General features: G+C 42.9%; 1 protein-coding gene across 1 annotated transcript in view; it reads left to right on the top strand.

The window, feature by feature from the left end:
- LOC120424883 (arginine-glutamic acid dipeptide repeats protein-like) overlaps positions 1 to 21,415 on the top strand; it is a 104,153-nt gene that overhangs the window by 66,678 nt on the left and 16,060 nt on the right. The window contains 6 exon segments of the mRNA XM_039589147.2: positions 2,005 to 2,301; positions 16,418 to 16,639; positions 16,722 to 16,901; positions 16,960 to 17,330; positions 17,332 to 17,701; positions 17,768 to 21,399. Of these exon segments, the coding sequence (XP_039445081.1) occupies positions 2,230 to 2,301; positions 16,418 to 16,639; positions 16,722 to 16,901; positions 16,960 to 17,330; positions 17,332 to 17,701; positions 17,768 to 21,399 (4,847 nt within the window). The 5' untranslated portion in view covers positions 2,005 to 2,229.

Below are 21,415 nucleotides of genomic sequence, written 5' to 3'. Positions count from 1 at the left end.
CCGCTCAAAAGAGCGGCTCTTTTTAATGAGCGAACGAAAATGAGCGGCTCCAAAAAAAAGAGCGGTTTTGCCCACCTCTAGTTTGTAACCTCTGTGCTTAAACCCAATCCAATTAAACGAATCATCTTTGCGATTAACTTTACGCTTGCTAATAATGGCAAGAAGATGCTAGGCGTTAATCAATCTAAGGCATTTTCCAGGATGCCCTCGAAATACTGGGACTGGGTTAGATTAGATTAGAAACCATTTTATTTGATGTACTGAAAAGTTTTCTTTTTTCTTTTTAAGGCTTATTGTTATTGGGTGACTCACCACACATAACCTTCGGACGCCTAGAAATGAGCAGAAACTTGCAACAGAGACCACAAAAGACCCGGGAGTCGTTAAAGTGGATTACTTTGCTTTGTTATTTTCGTTCTGATTCAACACTATGAATGCTTCCATTTTTGGAGTTAGGAAACAGTCGGGAATTCGAAAAAGGATTTCGTCATTGGTCGGCAGAAGAGCTATCACTGGATGCCAGTAGCATGGCTATCACAGAATGTCAGCGGAGTTTAGTTTAGATGTAGTTTTTTTTTACATTTTTAGTCTTTAAATTTGAATTTCTAAGAATCCTCAAGACTTGAAGAATCACTAATTGGACCATCGATTCCCCGGTAATTTCCAAAACCTTCACGTTACTAACAACTCGAACTCCACACTCTTCCGTGCCTTCTGCACCGCGCGAATCCTCCATACCATCACGGCAAAGTCCCCGAGCTATAGCTATATAGCTCCGTGCTGCTGTGGGGGCTAAAAGTCAATCTGCTTACATGTAGAACAATTTGCGTTGGTTTGTTGCGCTCATGTTCTCTTCTTTAGCTCGCCACCGTCGTCGTCGTCGTGTTGGGCGGCTTCTTCGTTCTCTCGTTTCCTTTGCGCCTACAGTCGGTTCCATTGCCACTCCGATACCCGTTGGAGGCTACCTGTTTGGCTCGGAGATTGTCGACATTGGCGGGATGGCCTGTAACAGTGTGTTTGTGTGTATTAATACACTGGTTGGGAACTAGCCAGTAGTGTTTGTGTGTGTGTATTTACTCGCGCTGTTAATCGTTATGACTAAGTGTGAAAAGAGACGGCTACGCTAAAGTGGCAGCTTATTATTGATTATACAGCTAATTTGTTGAAAAGTACGCAGTGAAGCGTGTGTTTCTTCTTTTTTTTGCTGGCCGAACTTGGGCTTGGACGGCGCGTTGGTCGGTTAGGTTATAGCTCTGAGTAGTTGGTTAACTTGACCGGGTGTTGAGACTTGGTTGGGAGGAAGACTTGAGTCGGGGGTTGGCGGTAATAAGTGGCACCGCGCACACCATTTGTCGCCCGAGCTCGCACGATTAGTATGTTCAGTATTTGCCTGGGGAGCCCCTTTTTTGCTCATAGCTCGAGTTGTGCTGTAGCCGTTTGGTCTTTTTCCCTTTTCTGTCATGTCACACGAGATAAGTTTATTGCTGCGCTACCGGGCGCGGACCGCCATAGTGGTCGGTCACCACAGGCAGGGGTCCGCCACTGGTTTACAAATGTCACTCACAGAATCTCGGTGCCAGGCAAGCGAGCGACAAACGGACCAACCGATTGGCGTTGGTTATTTATGTGAGCTGAATTCTGACACGTATTACGTCGTTAATCGGTTTGATTGGTTGTTAGCATCGGCGGTGGCGACTAAGTAATTACGTGCCGGACATGTTCAGAATGCGCTTTTTTGCTCGATTGCCTTTTGGAGCTGCACAGCTGAAGGAATGATTGCTGGTGATATCGTTTGATTTTTTTTCTATTTCACAACATAACTTGAAGACCTAATCATAAACAACACCAAAACCAACATGAAATGCGCAAATTGCTAGGGGAACGATCAAGCTAGTTTTCGCAGGTTTCCCACGATGATGTTTCTTCTTCATAGTGTAGATTCGACATCACTTGTATTTTAATGTTGTTCTCTTAACTAAATAAGATTTTTGTCTTCCTTTCCAGAGCTCCCGTAACGGTTCCCGGTAAACTCCACGGTGTCACCCAGAGCTTAGCTTTACCCCTCCCTATGAAGCCCACCCAGCAACGGCCAAACCCTGGCGCCTAGCGAACGCGACTACCTCTCCCGATCGACGGCACCGGTAGCGGCAGATCCGTTGGCCTGCGACGGACTCGGCGGAGCGGACGATCTCGCCCGGCGTGCTAGGTTCGAACGTGAGCGCGGCTAATATGGCCACACCGCCAACCGAGGGAGAAATCAGAGTGGGTCCCGGCCATCAGGTAACCGCCGCCGATATCTATGTACGTAAGCCCAACCCCCCCGCGCGAAGCTCCAACGCGTTTGGTAAAGCTACGCTGAAATCAATTGTTCGATTGTGTGTGTGTGTGTGTGTGTGAGGATTTTTTTTTTGTTGGGAAAATCTTTTGGTCCTTATTGCCTGCGGAAAATCGGTTTCATTGGTATTGCGAAGTTTGGTTCGTTTTGTACGTTTGGTTAGTTTTGTGTAGATCGTAGATATGATCTTTACGGTTTCGACATGCTCGGTAAAGTATCTGTAATTTGATCTTTCTCTCCTTGAAGCACGTTCCGTCTCATAACAAACATGTAGATTACTGTTCTTTAGAACAGTCCTGAACCCAAACCTTCATCCCTGCAGAAGTTTTGCAGTATCAAACTGAAAAATGGATCAAAACACAAAACGGTCATGTTTGAAAACAAAGCATCAGCACCTTCCGCATTCAAGTCGTAAATCACTCCGGATTTTCCCAGGAAAATGCTCTTATCCAAACAAATGCGATGCCGGGCTGCTGTTTGTTTAGTACAACATTTTCACACCGAATAAAATATGATTTATATCCGGTGAGAGTGAAGCGCTAAACCAATTCGTGTGTAACTGCCCATTCATTGTGCAATGTAAACAAATAATCTGAACGTAAAGTGAGTGTGCTCCAACTGCTTCGCATCACGCTCGAGCAATTCCATATCAGAGTTGACCAGCGGTGCGAGCAAAAAGGGAAAATCTCTGTGTCATTTTCAATAAGCGCAATCAACTCCGTTACAATTGACACCTCTAATGGCGTTTTACAACCACCCCACACAAAAACACAGTGCGAGGCTTCAATTAATTAGTGCACACCACTTGTGCGCCCCGGGGGCGAAAGTGAACAAGTTTGCAAGTTTACTAACGTAGAGTTACTTTTTCTCATCAGCGTCGTGGCTTGAATGGGCAGCCAGTGAAAAATTGCCTCAGATGAAAGATTAGCGACGTGGGCAGAGCTCGGTTTGTTTATATGCAAACAGAGAGATGGTAGCAGTAGCAGCACTACATGATGGTTGTGAATGTGCTTTTTTTCAATATACATTTTCATGCTTAATTTCCGTTGTTTCGCTGAGTTGTAATAATTTATTTAGTTATCGCGAGCGTACAAACCTCAGCCATTTTTCACTTTTATTTCCTTGCACGGTGATCAAAGTTTGGGGGAAATTGTGTGTTAATGTTGAATGTTCACATTTTAAAACTGAAATTGAGTTCGTCCAATGTTAGGAAAATCTATAAATATGTAAATAGGTAAAAAAGTATTTGTTTTATTCTTTATTAAAAAGCTTTCCAGGAAAATTTTAACATGCTATCAGAAAATACTGCTAAAAAACAATACACCTCTCGTATTTCCTAGGTATCGAAAACAATTTAAATGATGTCTATTACTTGAATATTGACCCAATAGCATAGCATAGCACAGCACTTCGTTATTGACCAGGATCCCCCAAAATTGCTCCGTGGACCATAGATGAAAAGTAGGAACCAAACCCCTTCGCAATTTTCAAAGGTCCCTATCGTGCTGATCAATACCGACGCCGGCCACGACCAGTGGTAAGACACGGGGAAGTGGATGGGAATGTTAGCCGATACTTGAGTGATGGAGACCGCTAAATCGGCTGCGTCTCCGACAAAGTATCACATGAGTTTTGAGGGGTTAGTAAGAGGTCAGCATTCGCTGTGGTAGGTGATGCAACCATAAGCAATTTGTTTATTGGTTGAAATTTTAAAAAAATGTGTATTTGCGGAAAGATGCATAATTGATTATTTAAAAAGTTTTATAATCGAACGCGTGCCAACCGAGCAGAAGTGCTATGGGATGGACTTATCAGAGTATTTATACTGTTTGTACAATTTAGATTACGCGAGCAAATTTCAAAAATAGTTAATATAAGATGTTTTACTCTTTATAAAATCGATAGTTTCACAGTTATGTGAAAAATAATTGCACAATTTATCCGACGCCGTGGCTTCTGATCAACGATGATATAGGAAGGGCTTTTAAAATCACAAAACAATCAATGCACAGTGGTCCAGATTGCAAAATTAAGTGGAAAATGGATTTTCCGAAAAATGGTTAAGTTTTGGAGCTTTGGTGTCTTCAGAAGAGTTGTTGCATATGGAAAGGGGCAACTTTTGGTTTGGTTGAAAATTAGGGTGGTTCACGATTAGGGTGATTTTGGAAATCTAACTTTACAGGAATATTTTTGGGAATTTTTTCGTCTTCTAGAAAGTTGACGGGCTTGCCAATCCAAGCAACTTTGTCGAAGACACCAAAATTTTATCTCGTAATCTACGCCTTCTACGACAAAATATATAGAAAGCATCTGAGCAAACCTTCAAAAATCAGTTTTTTTAACGTGGCAATTCAGGGTTAAGTTTTAGAGAAAAGTGGTATTCGGAGCACTTTTAGAGCTCTAAAAAACAAACATTTTTATTATCTGACAAGTCAATTTGGACTTAAGGGTCAAAAGTTACAGCGATTTTATGGTAAAAAAGATGCAAATTTAAAACTTAAATATCTCGAAAAGGCGCAAGCCAAATTTTAAGCACTAGGCTGCATTTGAAAGAAGAGATTTTTCTTTAAACTCGAGATATCTTCATTTGAAAAAGTCAAATTTTCAAGGGAAAACCTTATGGGATGTTATAGGCTCTTTTGAAAGAGCACACGATTTTGAACCAAACTGCATCAATAACTCAAAAGTGACGAAAATGCATATGGGACATTTATGTGATCATGGGCAGTATAGTCCTGTATATATTTTTATGTGCAACGGTAAAAATCCCGATTGAAAATCTTTTCTGAAGCAACCGGGGTTGCCAGATCTCATTTGTAAAAAAATCAGGGCAAGTACCGATAAACAATTTGTTAAAATCTGGCCGACGAAAATCCTACAATTATGAATGGAGGAGGATGTGTAAATTAATTCAAATGTTTGTAAAATTTAGATGGTTTATTTGATTTTTCGGTTTCGAAAAGGTCCAATTTTAATCTTCACTACAACAAATCTAGAGTTTTTTTTTAAAAAAAAAGGTCCTATAAACTATTGTCTTTCATTTGTTTATAGAACCTACATATTTAGAAAAAAAAAACTCTAGAAATACACTAAAATCTCCTATTACGCGCAGGCGCTTCTTATTTGGTTGATTTCAATGGTGGAAAATGTTCTATGAACATATGAAACACAATAGTGTATAGGATTAAAAAAAACTCTAGATTTCTCGAAAACAGTGTAAAATTTTCACATTCTTTTGAAAGCAATTTTTAGACCTGACAAGACTATAAATTGCTTTGAAAAGATTGCAAAAATGTTGCGTCGTTCCAGAGAAATCGATGAAATAAAAAGCGTAACGCCTGAGCGTAATCTGATGTTTTAGTGTATTAAAACCTGTTCTAAATTGGCAACAAATGACAAATCTGGCACACATCTGGTATCATTTTTTATTCTGGCTACCAGATTTTCCAGGGCCTTTTTTCAACGCAATTAATAATTTGATACAGAGAAACCTCTTTTTACGCGGTGGCGTTACGATTTTTATTTCGTCGATTTTTCTAAAACCATGCAATATTTTTGCAAGCTTCAAAAGACGTGTTGTAGATCTAAATAAAACCTACAAATTGCTTTCAGAAGATTTCAAAAAATGTTGCGTCGTTCCAGAGCAATCGACAAATTATAAAAACGTAACGCACCGCGCAAAAAGAGGATTCACTGTAACTCTTAATTGTGGTGCGGTGAATTAAAAGTTAAAAAAATCTTTTTATTTCATTACAAAACAATAATTAATTGATAGTTATCAAGGCTAGACAAAAGTACAGTAGTTGTTCGGTAACTGGGCGTTGTATAATTGGGCTGCTAAAAAGCAGACAAAAGTCAAAAATCCAAAATAAACCGAAATGATCGAGGGGTTAATGGATGCAAAAATCAAATAAAAATCTATTTTCTAACTTTTTTTAATTTTAGATCACAATCAAAAAAATATGAAAATTAAGCATTGTAAACAAATTTGAGAAACATTTATTTTTATATTTCATCAGGAAAATATTATGCATCTTTGATCTCCTCGTAATTTTACGTTCAGCAACATTCGGTGACTGGGCTACGTTCCCAGTTACCGAACAAGTACTGTCTTTTAAATAATCTAGGACTATATAATCAAAAATGGCGGTTGTAGAGTTGAGAATATATTTATTTGGTTGTGTAACAGCCAGAGGTCGTTGAATTCAAATTTGACGTTAAAAATAAGAATGCGAAAAATTGTTTGTTTTGACTTTATAACTTATGTTGAAGATTTGTTAAGTATCGATCTTGGGTTGCAATATCTGCATGAAACTTTAGAATAATTTATAATACATTTTGTTATTCTTCTTTTAGAATCTTACAATAATCCTATAATAATTAAAAATCGCGCCTCGGAGTCTCCACCAAAGTGGCCGCTCAGTTGTCGAAAGTGTTGCCAATCCATTTAGCGGAAGCATCTGTTTACATTAACAACTTGTTAAAGAAAACACTCCAATTTCCAATTGCAATGATCGCTCATTTACCGCTGCGGCGGCGGCGGCATCAAGCCGCCAAAAGAAGTGATTGAATTTTCAGCTTGGAAATTCGAAATTGAACCAAAAAAAAAAAAAATACAACGATGCAAGGCCAAAACAGGAAACAAGAAAACGGCCTCAATCAAGCCCGGCGCAGGTTTTTGTGAGCATCCCAACTGATGTTGCTGTTTTGTTTTTCACTATTTTTCAAAATTTATTACCTCACAAGAGCGGGTTCACGCCGGCCGACAATGAGCCTGCTTTCTGCGCTTTGTAATTAATTTTAAATTGTTCACATTTTTCACAGTGTATAATTAGCCAATAAGTAATAAAAGAAAAAAGAGCGCGCGCAGCACTCTGCTAGGGTGAGTGTACCTGTTTTGGGCTCACTTCATTGGCTTACGTTAAAAAGAATATGGTAGGCCCAAAATAGGGACACTTTGTATTTTCCGCGTCTTGCTTTCGTTTTGAGGAGAGCGTACTTTTTCCGAAGAAACACAGCGAAGCAAAGGTGGGTACGTGAAACGTGAGGGGGGAAAGAATTCAAGAATGAGTTTCAAGTATTTTAACGGTTCTTTTAATTAGTTCTGGGCGATTTGATTGAACGCCTGCCTGCGGTTAAACGAACCCACCCGTGCTTTGTTTGTTTTCTTTTTTTTCGTTTCCTTTCGGTGTTTTATTACTTTTTGTATTTGCTTTCTCGGGAAAAAGGAAATGAGAGAGATAGAGACGTTTTGAAACAGTGTGAAATGTAGATTACATCAGATGTAATAGACTTTTTCGGTAGTTATCTCAAGCAATTATCTTGTTCTAAGTTGCAATAAAAGTGTATATTTCGAAAATTGGTTAATTTAGAAAATTATTATGAAATTAAGTGTTGGCTTTTTGAATTAGATTGAGCTTATAAAGGAAAATCACAAATCATATTGTCAATGTCGTTAACCGACCAGTATTATATGCAAGAAAAAAAAATGATTTTACATGCGTCCAGTTGCTTTTCAATCATTAGTTTTTAATTCAATATATCGGGGGCGACCTAAACTTTGAAAACTATTTGCAACGGCCTAAGATTGGGTCACACAAATTTTTGATTTTTTTTTGTATGGATCAATCATCAAATTGCATGGAATTTGGACCGAATCCTTAACCTGTCAAACATATGAGAACTAGTCAGTTAGGGTATTTTTGAGGTAAAAAGATGCCATTTTAAAAGTCAAATTTCTCAAAACTGCTTCATTTTCCGCCAGAGAAGCCTTTTCAAGGTTTTCGCTTGGGACTTTTCCTAGGGGAACAGCATCTAATTCCAGCGTGCCTCTAATGTTGTCATATCAGCACTTTGGCATTCGATTACAGTTCATTAAAAGCGTTTTCAACTGAAATCGAGTGATAAATATCTCAATAAAGAGTGAGCAAGCAAATTTCTATTCTAAGGTTTTGCAAAATTAGTTGTTTAAATAGTGAAAATCAACAAATTGGATGGAGTTAGGAGCGAGTGCTTAACCTGACAAATATACGAGAATTTCACCTACCTTTTTTTAATCGTCTGAATTAAATTTGCTAGTTTTTTTCAAGGTCATTTTGCCAAAAATAATTCTGTTACATTTTAATTATGTTACATTTAAAAAAATATAATTTGATATTAAAATTAAATTTAACAAATCCCTCTGCTTTATTTGCATTGTTTATAGTATTCCAAGATTTATAGATTCCAAGCATTTATTTATTTATTTTTTATTTGTTCAGCTAATATCCTGAAAACATTTATAAAAGTTTTTGTATTCATTCATACGGCCTTATTACAGGGTGGCCACTCAAGTCGGGAAAGTCGGGAAAAAGTCGGGAATTCGCCAAAATCCGAAAAAAATATTTTTGATGTTTTGTCAAAAAGTCGGGAGAAATCTGGAATCCCAAGCATACTTGTTTGAAAATTATTTTCTAACTCTTGAATAATTTTGTCATATTCTGTAGAAATTTTCAAATTGAGTTCACTAAATTTTTCGTAAGTAACTTATTTTAAATTTAACTTTGTTGTTGTTTTCATTTATGTTTGTTTGATAAACAGATCTTGTTTTATAAACAAAAAAAAAATCCAACTAGAGATTGGCAATGGTTTTTTGGTGGAAAAAAAAAATCATTAAGTCATTTCAAATATATTTTTCCATAGATTTTTCTTGAACTTTTTTTGTGAGTACAGGTAAATTTCTATAGATTAAGCTAGATTTTCAATTTTTAATTTAAATTATTGCAAATATGTACGTGAAAGCATTTGCCATTGCGAGTTGAAATGAAGTATCAAAAACTATACGTTTTCCAGTTTTGAAAATTATCACTGAAATTACAAGTATTTTTAAGCTTTCAGTTTATTTTCAAAGACTATTATTTGTTTATGTTTCTACTCTGAATCAAAATAATTAGTGCATCCATTTTAATAGTATTTTTAGGAGTTTTTTGTTGAGTTTCTTTTTCTACGAAAATTGTAAATAGTCCTGCCGTTATTTATACATATCGACTCAGAATCACCAGGTGAGCAAATGTTTGTGTGTTTGGCTGTATGTAGACATGTGTACCAAATCAATGTCACTGGAATATCTCGTCACTGGCTGAACCGATTTTGACCGTATTGGCCTCATTCGATTCGTCTTGGGGTCCCATAAGTCCCTATTGAAATTTATAAGATTTGGAAATACACATCAAAAAGTTTGCGTAAAAAAGTGCTGCATATAAATTTCACAATTTGCAAAAAAGGGTGGTTTGAAATATTATATATTATATATTTATTATTATATTTATAATATATTTTCTGAAAGGTTCTGAAAAGACCTTCCTTGTGGATTAAGAATTTTTCAGATCTGACTTACCTATCTAAAATGACAAGCAGTTAACCTTCCTGGGATCTTAAGAAAAACTTACGTTTAAGGTCTTAAGGGGTCTATATGACCCCGGAATTGAAAATGCTGGCAAAAATCTATTTTGCAACCGATTTTCGTTCTATTGGCTGCAAATGAAAGGTATGGATGTCTAGAAAGGCACCTATGCTACGAGGATCTGATGTGGCCACTTTGGTCCCAGGGAATCGGTTTCAAAGGAACAAACTTTCCGGCAAACCTGTTTTCATAGGTTTTGTTAGATTTAGGTATGGATTAATGCAAAATAAACTGTATTTAATCTCTAAAAATAAAATTCATACTCTCCGGAACAGATTCAATGCCATTTGGAACAGATCTGGCCACTCCGGAACCGGTTTCGGATACCCTGGAAGTGGTCAGATTGCTATTTTTGTAAAAGCGTATCGTGCGACATATCAAACTTCATGAAATTGCAAGCCATGCACACTGGAATCAGTAAAAAGCCAATTGGACCATATCTGGCCACTCCGGAACCGGTTCCGGATACCCTGGAAGAGGCCAAACTGCTATTTTGGTGAAAGCCTTTCGTGCGGCATATCAAACTTCATGGAATTTCAAGCCATGCACTCTGGAACCAGTAAACAACCGATTGGACCATATTTGACCACTCCGGAACCGGTTCCGGATACCCTGGAAGAGGCCAAACTGCTAATTTGGTAATAGCCTATCGTGCGGCATATCAATCTTCATTGAATTTCAAGCCATGCACTCTGGAACCAGTAAACAACCGATTGGACCATATTTGACCACTCCGGAACCGGTTCCGGATACCCTGGAAGATGCAAAATTGCTATTTTGGTAAAAGCGTTTCGTGCGGCATATCAATCTTCATGGAATTTCAAGCCATGCACTCTGGAACCAGTAAATAAAACCGATTGGACCATATCTGACCACTCCGGAACCGGTTGTTAGTGCTCTTGACACGGCCAAATGGCCTTTTGATTTATTTATTTCGGGAATCTGAAAAATCCCATTGGACCATATCTGGCCACTCAATTGACCCATTTGGACCATATCTAGCCACTCCGCTTCACAGCATCTCCTTCAAGCATCACGTGATTATTTTTTTTTTTTTGGTTAGTAGGATAAGGTATTGGCTTTTCGATGCCTCCCGAGCTACGACGCTATGGGGAGGACTTTCATAACAGACCCGTCGGCGAGCCTTCCGAGCAACGATGCTATGGGAAGGTCTTTCTGGTTAACACACAAAATCACTCACACACAGTTATTTTGATCCACTATTAACTCGACGATCCAAATTGTCAGTGCGTCTTTCGATCATTATATAGAAATGGCTTTTTCACCGCAAAAAAAACTAAAACCTCATTCGAAAAATTTAAACACAATCCACCCGACGCCGTGCCTTCCGATCAACGATGATATAGGAAGGGCTTTGATAATCACAAAAAAATCACTTTTCACACCGAACATTTTTTACTGCCACGCGCTCCCTTTGTCAATTATGCACTGATGACGCTGCATTTTCAGAGGGTAATTTTCTCCTCGCAGCACACAATACACGACAAAACTGTGAAACAAAAAGCACACACAAAAAAAATCATTTTTCACTCCGAATTTTTTTACGACCACGCGCTCCCTTGGTCAATTATGCACTGATGACGCTGCATTTTCAGAGGGCAATCTCTCTCCACAATACACGACAAAAATGAGAAACAAAAGGCACACACAAAAAAAATCACTTTTCACTCCGAATATTTTTTACGACCACGCGCTCCCTTTGTCAATTATGCACTCCGCACTAATGATGCCATTATTTAATTATAATAACCAATCACCCCATGCACACAAACAGCGACACAAAAGAAATGAAAATGAGCATGCAAAAACAGGACAGCACGTCCCCGTGGTCAGCGCACTAATCACGAATTTTGCGTAAATATTATTTTGGGCAAAATTGGAAAAATACCTTGGAACTAACTTGGTCAACCCACTGATCGCAACTCGGCAAAAGATTCCAAGATCGATGTTTGCTGCCGAAATTGTCAAGACGGCGAAACATTCCTCTGACGACACGCTACCAGGACCATCCGGAACAAGTTGTCCTCAAACGGATAACGACTGCCCAGAATCTTCCGAAACAAGTCCACTTCCTGCAGATATCCGCCGGAAACGCAGACGTTGTCTATTTTGCACTAAGTCGGACAGCAAGCATAACACCAAATGCAGCAAATGCGAATCATACATCTGCAAAAAGCACAGCTTGATTATTTGCCCGAATTGCGAAGCATAGGTCGACGCATATTTATTTTTGATTTGTCTCGGTACAAAGTGAAATCATAACTAAGCTAAACTAACACGGTATGAACTGATCTATTTTTTTTTTAATCAAATACGAGGTGGGAAACTGAATTCAATAAATCCACTAATATTGTCAAACAAAAAATTCTTTGAAAATATATCCGAAAACGATGACTAATATGCCGCCGGTAGGCTTCTACACAAATGGCCAATTGACCATTTCTAGGGTACCCAAAACAGGTTCCGAAGTGGTCAGATATGGTACAATTGGCTTTTGACTGGTTCCAGAGTGCATGGCTTGAAATTCCATGAAGTTTGATATGCCGCACGAAAGGCTTTTACCAAAATAGCAGTTTGGCCTCTTCCAGGGTATCCGGAACCGGTTCCGGAGTGGTCAAATATGGTCCAATCGGTTGTTTACTGGTTTCAGAGTGCATGGCTTGAAATTCCATGAAGATTGATATGCCGCACGATAGGCTATTACCAAATTAGCAGTTTGGCCTCTTCCAGGGTATCCGGAACCGGTTCTGGAGTGGTCAAATATGGTCCAATCGGTTGTTTGCTGGTTCCAGAGTGCATGGCTTGAAATTCCATGAAGTTTGATATGCCGCACGAAAGGCTTTCACCAAATTAGCAGTTTGGCCTCTTCCAGGGTATCCGGAACCGGTTCCGGAGTGGTCAAATATGGTCCAATCGGTTATTTACTGGTTCCAGAGTGCATGGCTTGAAATTCCATGAAGTTTGATATGCCGCACGAAAGGCTTTCACCAAATTAGCAGTTTGGCCTCTTCCAGGGTATCCGGAACCGGTTCCAGAGTGGTCAGATATGGTCCAATAGGTTTTTTACTGGTTCCAGAGTGCATGGCTTGAAATTCCATGAAGATTGATATGCCGCACGATAGGCTATTACCAAATTAGCAGTTTGGCCTCTTCCAGGGTATCCGGAACCGGTTCCGGAGTGGTCAAATATGGTCCAATCGGTTGTTTGCTGGTTCCAGAGTGCATGGCTTGAAATTCCATGAAGTTTGATATGCCGCACGAAAGGCTTTCACCAAAATAGCAGCTTGGCCTCTTCCAGGGTATCCGGAACCGGTTCCGGAGTGGCCAGATATGGTCCAATTGGCTTTTTATTGATTCCAGTGTGCATGGCTTGCAATTTCATGAAGTTTGATATGTCGCACGATACGCTTTTACAAAAATAGCAATCTGGCCACTTCCAGGGTATCCGGAACCGGTTCCGGAGTGGCAAGATCTGTTCTAAATGGCATTAAATCTGTTCCGGAGAGTATGACTTTTATTTTTAGTGATTAAATATAGTTAATTTTGCATTAATCCATACCTAAATCTAACAAAACCCATGAAAACATGTTTGCCGGAAAGTTTGTTCCTTTGAAACCGATTCCCTGGGACCAAAGTGGCCACATCGGATCCTCGTAGCATAGGTGCCTTTCTAGACATCCATACCTTTCATTTGCGGCCAATAGAACGAAAATCGGTTGCAAAATGGATTTTTGCCAGCATTATTTATTCCGGGGTCATATAGACCCCTTAAGACCTTTAACGTAAGTTTTTTTGTAGCGCCCTTTCTAGGTGGCGCTGGAGGTTGCTTCCGGTTTTAAAATGTTTATTTTACAAAGTTAGGAAAAGTCAGAAAGTTTCAAGTCTGTAAGTTAGAATGAATAAAAGATACAACACATTTTATAAGCCGTCTGGGTCATATAGACCCTAAGACCTTAGGAGGGTTAAATAATGGTCTGAATTGACATAACCTCAACCTTTTTCCCTACAGGTCTTTTTTATTTGTTTTTGTTTACTAAAATTCGATTACTCTATAAATGAGAGGAAGGCACCAACCGCCTAAAGGTGGATTAAGTTATGTGTTTTTTTAATTTTTTTAGATTTTTCTCGATGGTTGTTTATATTAACTTTTTTATAGAAAGTTTTTTTTGTTTGAAATCATTATTTAGATAAGAAATGCCTATTTTTGAGTTAATGGAAAAGTCGGAAATTTTAAAATGGGATTTGAGTGGTCACCCTGTTATTACTCACTGCATTTTTTTACATTATGTAGTTCTTATAAAAATTAACAAATATAAATTTTTATAAATCAAAAAAATAGTTTACTCACTCTAACAAATTCTGTATTCTTTTAAATAAGAGTTGCTATAAATATATTGCTTTTATCTCAATTATCTTCTTCGAAAGCTTTAATAAAAAAAGCAAATAAAAATGTAGAAAAACATCTTTAGAAAATTGTAACCAAAAGAAAGGTGCAATATTTTTACCGGGCTTTATTTTTTGGAAACTTTTCAACATATTAAAACACGTATCGCTCAAGACGTAGAAACCTGATCGTGGAATTGGGAGAAATATACTCTTTGCTAATTTCCTTTATAATCATTTGAATAAAAAATATCAAAAATAAATTAGGAATCTATGGGGGGGAGTGTTTGGTTCGGGTTGTCCACGCATTCTTCCTCCCCTGTAGGTTCTGTGAAATGTGATCTGCTTTAATTTTTGTCTTACATTTTCTGGTGTCCTCGGATGTACTGCAATTATGACAAGAACTAATCACAAGACAAACTAAAAAGAAACTAGAAGTCTGCCATTTTAAATACTCTTAAATTATCATGTTCACATATATTTGATTGTAATCAACTCAATTTGATTTCCACACTTTACTTGAGAGTGTGTTCATAACGAATTTTAAAACAAAATGAGCCTTAAAATGGGATGTAATGAACGTAAGCCGATTGTCTAGTTGAACTTTGCTCAAATGTCAAATAATTTACTCAATCATAAAAGGTTAACAACAGCTAATTTCCGACACATTCCTTTTGTAGTAACATTGCGGTGCCTTTTATTTGAAAGTGACCACGTTGACCTGAATCAATATTGGCATAGCAGCCCCCCTTATACTGAGTCAGTCAGTAGGTATAACCTCCTTCCTCTCCACTCCGTTCGTCATTGATTGCGCGAGTCCCAAAGTGAAAGCAAAAAAAATTAAGCCCTCTGGCCTTCTGTACCTTCACCACACCACATTATACTGCATACTTACTTATTTCGAGAGTGAGAAAAAGAGCCAATGAACCGAAACTGATTTCAGATTGTTTTTTTAAACCACAGCGCGAGAGCGAGAGCAGCTTGGGGCTTGGGTTGGGAAATTGAAACATAATCATTACCCCGTCACCGCCACCGTCATCATCAGCATCATTAACACCTTTAACGAACGAAAAAAAACCCCAAGTTTAAAATCACAGTAGAGTAGCTGCAGTTCCCCCTCCTCCTTCCGGCACGCCATTCATAACAATCACGACTTGATACATTTTAGCACCACATTAAAACAATCACATTCCAATAAATCACCTGTTGAGTGTGAGTTGACTTTTTTGTGTTGTCTCTCTTCTTCTGTTCAAGCTCACTCACTGCTCAACCAACCTCATCATTTCTCCCTCAGATGTGTTCACATATATGCTGCATAACATTACTCCCCCTTGCCTCCTTCGTTAGTGTGGTTCATGATAACATGAAAACGACAAAAGTTATCATTTTCTTGCGCATTAATCGGAATCTTGTCAGAAAACGTATCACAAAACCCATGGCAACAAATTTGTAGAACATCACAAAGCACTAAGAATCCCTAAAAATGCAGGATGATTTTTGAATTTTGTTAAAATATGATTAAGGGGAACCGCGACTTTTTCTAATGCTACAATTTAAGTTATCTATTTATTTGGTACTAAATATTGAGTTTTACTTGATTTCGTCGTATAAGATGCAAAATAAGAAAGCGTTTCCCCTTAACTTGTTTCTTACATACTCCAAGAATCGTCCAGTTTCTTCACGGGATCGACTCGTAACGCTTTGCGGTGTTTTACAAAGTTGTTCACAGGAGGAAATCTTGTTAAAACCTATGGAAAATCCTACGAATGATTCCGTTTGTTTGGGTTTTGTGATGTTTTAACCAAAAAAGTGAACATTTTCAGGTGGGTTTGATGTGCAAAAAAAACCAAAACTTTTGTCTTTTTCATACCTTCGTGGAGCACACTACCCCCTCTCATGCTGGCTCACATTTTAACGCATTTTCTTAATTTTATCTTGTGCCTTCATCTTAATTTGCCTTTTTGTAAGAGTCTCGGTTTCGGTTTAATTTATGCTATGTTGACTTACCATTTTGTGTTGTGTTGTCCTCTTTTCTTTCCTCTTGTTTGTAATTGTTTTGCTTTTTTTTCGTTTTGCGTGCTTGTACCGTTTTAACAACCCATCTTAACACACTAGACACCTAATTCATTCATATGTCGTGTTCATCAAAAACCACGTAATTCGTGATTCCGGGGAAAATTCATGCGTCTCCTAAAACTCCCCGTTTTTTCCCCCTTTCACCTACGACGACTCTGCAGGCTACTTTACCAGACTATCAACCGATCGAAAACTACCGCTCCGAGGACGATGAGGAACGTGACCTAGAGGACCCGCGATGGACGCCCGGCATCTACATTGACAACGACCTGTTGATGTACCTGACCGCCGCCCGGTCGATCTCCGCGTTCCAGGGCATGTGCGAGGAGGATGGTTGCATGTCAGCTAGTCGCGACGATACTACGATAAATGCATTTGATGTTGTAAGTATCTCTCTCTCTCTGTGTCTGAGTTCTGATTGTAAAGTGGATTTCCCCTGACCTGACTGTGTGGTGACTTTCCCAGTTACACGACTCCGGATACGACGCCGGCAAAGCGCTAGAAGCACTGCTCAAGTGTCCGGTGACGAAGGGCATCGACAAGAAGTGGACCGAGGAGGAAACGAAACGCTTCATCAAGGGCTTACGTCAATTTGGGAAGAACTTTTTTCGCATTCACAAGGATTTGCTACCGCACAGAACTACGGTAAGTCGATCCTAAAACCACCATAGAAGTCGAACGGTCACCGTCCCCATTCTTTCAGCCCGAACTAGTGGAGTTTTACTATCTGTGGAAGAAGACCCCGGGCGCGAACAACAACCGGCCGCACCGGCGACGGCGGGCCGGTTCGCTGCGGCGTCGCAACACGCGCACCAACAGTAATGCTAGCAACAGCAACAGCACACCACCCAACAGCAACAAAAAGGAAGCCACACCAGAACCGTCGTCGGCCGTAACGGAATCCTCGTCCCGGCCGTCACCCATCTCGAAGGAGGAGAACAGCTCCGTCACCGAGGACGACATCAGCGAGTGCGACAGCGACTCGAGCGCCACCAAGGCCATCAAGGAAAGTGCCGCGGCAGCAGTAGCGGCGGCCGCAGCAGCAGCAGCTGTAGCAACGGCAGCTTCCAGCAGCAGCAGGAGGAGGAGGAGGAGGAGAAACCGGCGAGGATTCTCCGTCGAGAATGAGAACTCGCCAGAAGCCGACTGCGAAAGAGCAGCAGCAACAGCAGCAGCAGCAGCAAGCCAACGCCAACAGCAATAGCAACAGCGCCGTCACCACCGGAAACACCGGCAAGCGTCCCAAGCGGGGAGGCACCGAAACGCCCGAAACGACACCGGTGGACAGCCCGAAAACGCCCAGCAAAAAGGACGAAGCGGCGTCCGGCAAAGGACAGAAGGGTAAAAGCAAAGCGGAAACCCCAATCAAGGGCAAGAAGCGGGCCAATGAGTTGGATCCGGACAGTAACGATGACAAGGATAGCCAGAAACGGAAACGCTCTGATGTAAGTTCTTCCAGCGACTCAAGTCAGTCGTCATCGTCCTCTAATGAATGTTCATCCCACTTGCAGAGTCCCACGGAGAGCATCACGACGGACAGCAGACCCGGCTCGGTGCTGGACGAAGCCGAATCCAACAGCGAAGCGGCCACCGAAGTCAGCATCAATGTCAGCGCGGCAGCGGCAACCCCGACGGCACCTTCGACCAAAGAGGAGGAAAAGGATCCGCTCTCGCTGGGACCGGCAGCCGAACCGATGGCAACCGAATCCCCCGAATCGAGCAATCCACCTACCTCGGTTACCAAAACCGACGACAAGGAAGACGATGGAACCGTTGCGGCTGCTCCGGCTTCGGTTACCGCGGCGTTACCAACCGCAGCGGACACTGCCAAACTTCCAGAAACGGAAGACATTACACCACCTCCGACCGCTTCGCCAACCCCGGTAACGGAAGAAAGCATACCGCCGGCTGTTCCAACCACCACTCCAGAAGAATGTTCGGACAAATCCGAAGAGGCGCCTGCAGCGGCGGCGACGACAGCACCCGAGCAGCCTCCGGCGATTGGACCGATTCCGCCGACGCCAGGACAAGCCCCGAACGAACAGGAGATGCTCTCTAAGCTCGCAAACATGAAGCAGGAAATCAACTTACAAGCTGGCGCTGGTTCTGCGCTGAACAACACCGAATTCAACACGAAGGACGTGTTTATCAAGAAAGAACCTGGCGAGGAACCTCCTGAAGGACCACCAGCCCCAGCAATAAGCGAACAGCCACAGGACTTGAAGCTCAAGATCGAGGTAAAGTCTGAGGCGAAACTCATGCGTGAAACTGGAACTCCTGGCCACGAGCGTGACGGACCACCCGAGAGTAAGTACGACCCGGAGAACCTGGCTATGAAGCCAGCTTACGAAAGTCATATCAAGTACGGACCGCCTGAAGATGGGCTGAAGTACAACGACATGAAGTACCCACCCAGCCAGCCTGGACAGGAGGGTGCGATGAAGTACGGCCAAGAGGAACCACTCGAGTACGACATGAAGCGATTCATGGAACCGGGTAAATATCCACCCCAAGACAGTGCGCTTTCGATGAAGATTGCTCCTCAATCGGGACACCCGGGTGGTCCGCCAGACGGTCAAATGCCCAAGGGATATCCGCAGGATCTGACCGGGTTGAACATGAAGTATCCTCCGGCAGACGAGCGTCCCAAGTTTGCTCCGTCACCTGCTTCCGACAGCGGTAGTGCTCCACCGTCCGGCCTACCGCTAATGCCAAAGAGTCACTACCCGGACCAGTTGAGTATGCTCCGCCAGCAGTACGACCCGTCGGGTATGATGAAGTTCGATCCAATGGGTAAATACCAAGGGCCACATCCGCCATTTGGACCACCCGGCAGTCAACCACCATCCCAGCAGGGAGCTCACCCAATGCACGGAGCTCCGCCTGGTTCGCAGCAGCATCCTCAAGACTTGAAGTATCTGCCGGAGGCGATGTCAGGTATGAAGGGTAGTTTTTCAGCAGACAACTTGATGAAGAGTTCGACCTACTCGCCGCTCGCTGACCAAAACCCATTGGATGTTTCAGCGTCGTCACGGCTAGCGGTCACACCGAATCAGGATAGTCAAGGCAGCAACAGCAGTTCACAACCTCCGATGCACAGCAGTATCTCCTCGCCGGGAGGACCACCGCCAGGAATGCCAGCCGGTTATCCGGGTCATCCGGGCATTGTGAATCCAGGCCTCATGCCGGGCAACCATCCATCGATGCTCGGTTCCAACTCTTCCCCAGCACCTCCAACGTCTCAGCCAAGTCATCAACCTCCATCGTCTTCGCAATCCCAGTCCGGACCACCTGGACCTCCATCGTCGTCCCACCCGTCGCAGCAGCAACCACCCTCAGCTGGTCAACCACCTCACATGTTACCAAATAGCAGTTTACCGTCGCACATGTCCAGCAGTCCTTACCTGTCGTCATCCCATCGACCACCCGTATCGTCGGAGAGTTCCAGCAGACACCAGCAGAGCACAGCGACATCGACTGCCATGTCCACACCAATCTCTTCTGCCAGCTCGCACTCTCCTGCTCCGATGCGTCCTTCCGAACCTCTTCACTCACGAGATCTTCCCCCAACCCGGGCATCTCCCATCAACTCGTTGCTACAAGGAATGCCACCCCACGGTATGTTGTCCCATCCGCTGCCACTGCATCTTGGACACCCTGGAATGCAACTGCCTCCTCATCACCCTGCTCACCTCGCTGGTCCACTTGGTCACGCTGGGCTACTGCCACCTTCGCTGGGAGGACCTGGTGGTCCACTTCCCCTCATCGGAGGACCGACGCCATCTGCCCTGGGCAGTTTGATGGAGGTTGCAGGAGCTGGACGAAGATCGCCATCGGTGTCCAGTGGAAATCCCCAGGGTCACCATCCACCAACATCACTCCATCAACCAAGTCCGTTGGCACAGTCTCCGTCAACTCCTACGGCTCCGTCCAGTTTGAGTCGGTCCAGTCCCAGCGTACAACAACCGGGTGGTCCCGGATTCCCTCAGTCGCACCACCATCGATCCAGCTCACCTGCAACCTCGACCAGTTCCAGCTTAAGCAGGGCAAGTCCGATGCATCTAAGTCATCATTCGGCGGGATCTTCCGCGGTAGCAGCTGCCGCAGCCTCGGCCGAACGTGATCGTCAGATGATGCGACAACAATCGCCTCACATGACTCCTCCACCGCCGTCGTCATCCGCCTCGCTAATCTCGAGCCCACTGAGCAAAATGTATAGTCAATCCGGTCAACGGTCACCACCGCCAAATCATCCGTTCCGGCCGGGAGCGTCCCCTCCGGTCATGCGACACCCCCAGATGCCACTGCCACTACCCATGACTGGTCCGATGGGCGGAATGCCCGGTTCTGTGATGCATCACTCCCAGCCGTACCCGCTGGTTCATCCCTCCCTGTACAATCCTCACCACCACAATCCGTTCTTCGCCCCGTATCCGTACGGACCGGCGGCGTACGGTCCCGGTTTCTCGTACATGAAACCGGCCGGATCCCCGTTGGACAATCCAATGCTTCACGGGCATCCCACAAGCATTCCTCCACCGCGTCCAGAGGATTCCCAAATTCATGGCAACGCCGGTGACAAGAGCAAAAACAACTCGAAACCACCACAAAACTCGTCCTCGTCGTCCTCCTCAAACTCGAAAGCACCGGGCTCGGGAGGACCCAACAGTAGCAGCAGTAGTAGCCAAAGTAACAGCGGTGGCCCACCCGGAGGTCCCTCCCCAAGTGGCGGAGGCCCGCCAGGCGGTCCCCACAGTGGGAGTCCGTTCTCCGGTGCTCCCCACCATCCGTCACCGTATCCCCCTGGACCGCACAATCCCTTCATCGAGAACCAGCTGCAGGTCAGTGGTAAAACCAGCCACATGGACGCCCTGCGAGCACATGCTCACGCAGCGGCCGGTGGCGTCGGCGTGTTGGGACCTCCTCCGGGCCATCCTGGTCATCATCCGGGACATGGACCTCCACCGGGACATCACGGCGGTCCGCCGGGCCACCATCCGCATCCGAACGAACCGGTGCACATCGAAACGCTGGACATCGATCCGGATCCGGAACCACCCTCGCCAGTGCACGACATGAACCGCGGACCTAGTCCCGAGGCCAAACCCGATGATACCGAGTGCCATCGATCGCAATCGGCGATGTAAGTTGAACCAGGC

Source organism: Culex pipiens, chromosome 3 (genome assembly GCF_016801865.2).
Source record: "Culex pipiens pallens isolate TS chromosome 3, TS_CPP_V2, whole genome shotgun sequence".
NCBI classification, from domain to species: domain Eukaryota; kingdom Metazoa; phylum Arthropoda; class Insecta; order Diptera; family Culicidae; genus Culex; species Culex pipiens.
The sequence above is the reverse complement of the archived record's forward strand: the minus strand, read 5'-3'. Positions and strand labels throughout refer to the sequence as shown.